This window comes from Lottia gigantea (genome assembly GCF_000327385.1).
Source record: "Lottia gigantea unplaced genomic scaffold LOTGIsca_1065, whole genome shotgun sequence".
NCBI classification, from domain to species: domain Eukaryota; kingdom Metazoa; phylum Mollusca; class Gastropoda; family Lottiidae; genus Lottia; species Lottia gigantea.
In genome coordinates, this window is record NW_008706917.1 from 8,100 (window position 1) to 11,232 (window position 3,133).

The 3,133-nt window shown below is 35.0% G+C and overlaps 1 protein-coding gene across 1 annotated transcript; it reads left to right on the top strand.

The window, feature by feature from the left end:
• Positions 1 to 591: 591 nt before the first annotated feature.
• Positions 592 to 1,071, top strand: LOTGIDRAFT_176356 (hypothetical protein; the record flags this gene model as incomplete). Its single annotated transcript, XM_009046784.1, has 1 exon — positions 592 to 1,071. The coding sequence occupies one exon, from the start codon at positions 592 to 594 to the stop codon at positions 1,069 to 1,071; it is 480 nt and encodes a 159-aa protein (XP_009045032.1).
• Positions 1,072 to 3,133: the final 2,062 nt, after the last annotated feature.

The window sequence follows — 3,133 nt, forward strand, 5'->3', positions numbered from 1 at the left end:
ATTATGACGTCATAGTGCTTATTATCTTAAAGGGACGTGCGCTTTTTTTGTTGCTAAAATTCGTGAAAACTATACACCAAAATATAGAGAAATGTACCCTTTAACGTATCTAAAAGTTTAAACTAATAACAATCTAGCCGTTAATTTTTAAACACCAAAAATATTTAAAAACATTATGTAAGGTTTTAAAGTTCGTTGTGTTTTTTGAAAGCTGTTAAAAAACTACTGTACGCATTTAAGTAAAATAAACGCCTAATTGTAGAGAAATATATCTCCTACGTATTCTAAAGATTTTAACTAATAATATCAAGCCATTATAAAGTCAAACACCAAAACTAGGTCAAACTGCTTAATTAACAATTAGTACTCTCTGTTTTTAATCAACCCCTTTTAAAACAATTTCAGTTTTAATATAAAAATAGCAAACTTTAGAAATATTTTCATTAATAATTTACGGATTTTTTTTTTTACTTATACCTTGACTGCAATAGTCACCTTTCTTGTATTTTACAATGTCAAGCTATTAAGAACCTCGTCTTATACCTTGACTTGTTTCTATTGAGGACTCTGTATGTATTCGCTGAAACGTACATGTACAATCCAACTATATTGTTTCTATTGAGTACTCTGGATGTATTTGCTAAAACATACATGTACAATCCAACTATAGTGTTTCTATTGACGACTCTGGAGGTATTTGCTAAAACGCACATGTGCAATCCAACTATATTGTTTCTATTGAGGACTCTGGATGTATTTGCTAAAACGTACATGTACAATCCAACTATATTGTTTCTATTGAGTACTCTGGATGTATTTGCTAAAACGCACATGTACAATCCAACTATAGTGTTTCTATTGAGGACTCTGGATGTATTTGCTAAAACGCACATGTACAATCCAACTATATTGTTTCTATTGAGAACTCTGGATGTATTTGCTAAAACGCACATGTACAATCCAACTATAGTGTTTCTATTGAGGACTCTGGATGTATTTGCTAAAACGTACATGTACAATCCAACTTTAATGAATTTTTTAACGCCAAAACTATTCGTGAGTAATTTTTAAACATCAACATTACAAAACTGTAAAAAAATGACAAATCTACGGAAGCATAGAGGCGACATATAATACAGAATAATATTTTTTTGCATCTTGTGGCCATGACTTTGTACATCATGGCTACAATTTAGCATCTTCAAGGCAACAACTTAGCATCTCGTGATCATAACTTAGCATCTCGTGGCCATAACTTAGCATCTCATGGCCATAACTTAGCATCTCGTAATCATAACTTAGCATCTCGTGACCATAACTTAGCATCTCGTGGCCACGACTTAGCATCTCGTGGCAATAACTTAGCATCGCGTGGCCAAGACTTAGCATCTCGTGATCATAACTTAGCATCTCGTGACCATAACTTAGCATCTCGTGGCCACTACTTAGCATCTCGTGGCCACGACTTAGCATCTCGTGGCAATAACTTAGCATCGCGTGGCCAAGACTTAGCATCTCGTGATCATAACTTAGCATCTCGTGACCATAACTTAGCATCTCGTGGCCACTACTTAGCATCTCGTGGCAATAACTTAGCATCTCATGGCCATAACTTAGCATCTCATGGTCATAACTTGGCATCTCGTGATCATAACTTAGCATCTCATGGTCATAACTTGGCATCTCGTGATCATAACTTAGCATCTCGTGACCATAACTTAGCATCTCGTGGCCACGACTTAGCATCTCGTGATCATAACTTAGCATCTCATGGCCACTACTTAACATCTCGTGGCCATAACTTAGCATCTCATGGTCATAACTTGTCATCTCGTGATCATAACTTAGCATCTCGTGACCATAACTTAGCATCTCGTGGCCACGACTTAGCATCTCGTGACCATAACTTAGCATCTCGTGGCCACTACTTAGCATCTCGTGGCAATAACTTAGCATCTCGTGGCCATAACTTAGCATCTCATGGTCATAACTTGGCATCTCGTGATCATAACATAGCATCTCATGACCATAACTTAGCATCTCGTGGCCACAACTTAGCATCTCGTGATCATAACTTAGCATCTCGTGGCCATAACTTAGTATCTCGTGGCCATAACTTAGTATCTCGTGGCCATAACTTAGTATCTCGTGATCATAACTTAGCATCGCGTTGCCTCGACTTAGCATCTCGTGGTCACAACTTAGTATCTTTGGCAACGATTTATCATATGTGACCACGATGTTCTCAAAATTATTCTGTGTGGTCTATGAGCTAGAATGTTAATATATCATGACCATGACCTAGTATAACATATTCTGTGTCTATGAGCTAGAATGTTAATATATCATGACCATGAATTAGTATAACATATTCTGTGTCTATGAGCTAGAATGTTAATATATCATGACCATGACCTAGTATAACATTTCTGAGTCTATGAGCTAGAATGTTAATATATCATGACCATGACTTAGTATAACATATTCTGTGTCTATGAGCTAGAATGTTAATATATCATGACCACGACTTAGTATATCATATTCTGTGTCTATGAGCTAGAATGTTAATATATCATGACCACGACTTAGTATATCATATTCTGAGTCTATGAGCTAGAATGTTAATATATCATGACCAATACTTAGTATATCATATTCTGTGTCTATGAGCTAGAATGTTAATATATCATGACCATGACTTAGTATATCATATTCTGTGTCTATGAGCTAGAATGTTAATATATCATGACCATGACTTAGTATATCATATTCTGAGTCTATGAGCTAGAATGTTAATATATCATGACCATGACTTAGTATATCATATTCTGTGTCTATGAGCTAGAATGTTAATATATCATGACCATGACTTAGTATATCATATTCTGTGTCTATGAGCTAGAATGTTAATATATCATGACCACGACTTAGTATATCATATTCTGTGTCTATGAGCTAGAATGTTAATACATCATGACCATGACTTAGTATATCATATTCTGTGTCTATGAGCTAGAATGTTAATATATCATGACCATTTCTTAGTATATCATATTCTGAGTCTATGAGTTAGAATGTTAATATATCATGACCATGACTTAGTATATTTTTTTCTGAGTCTATGAGCTAGAAT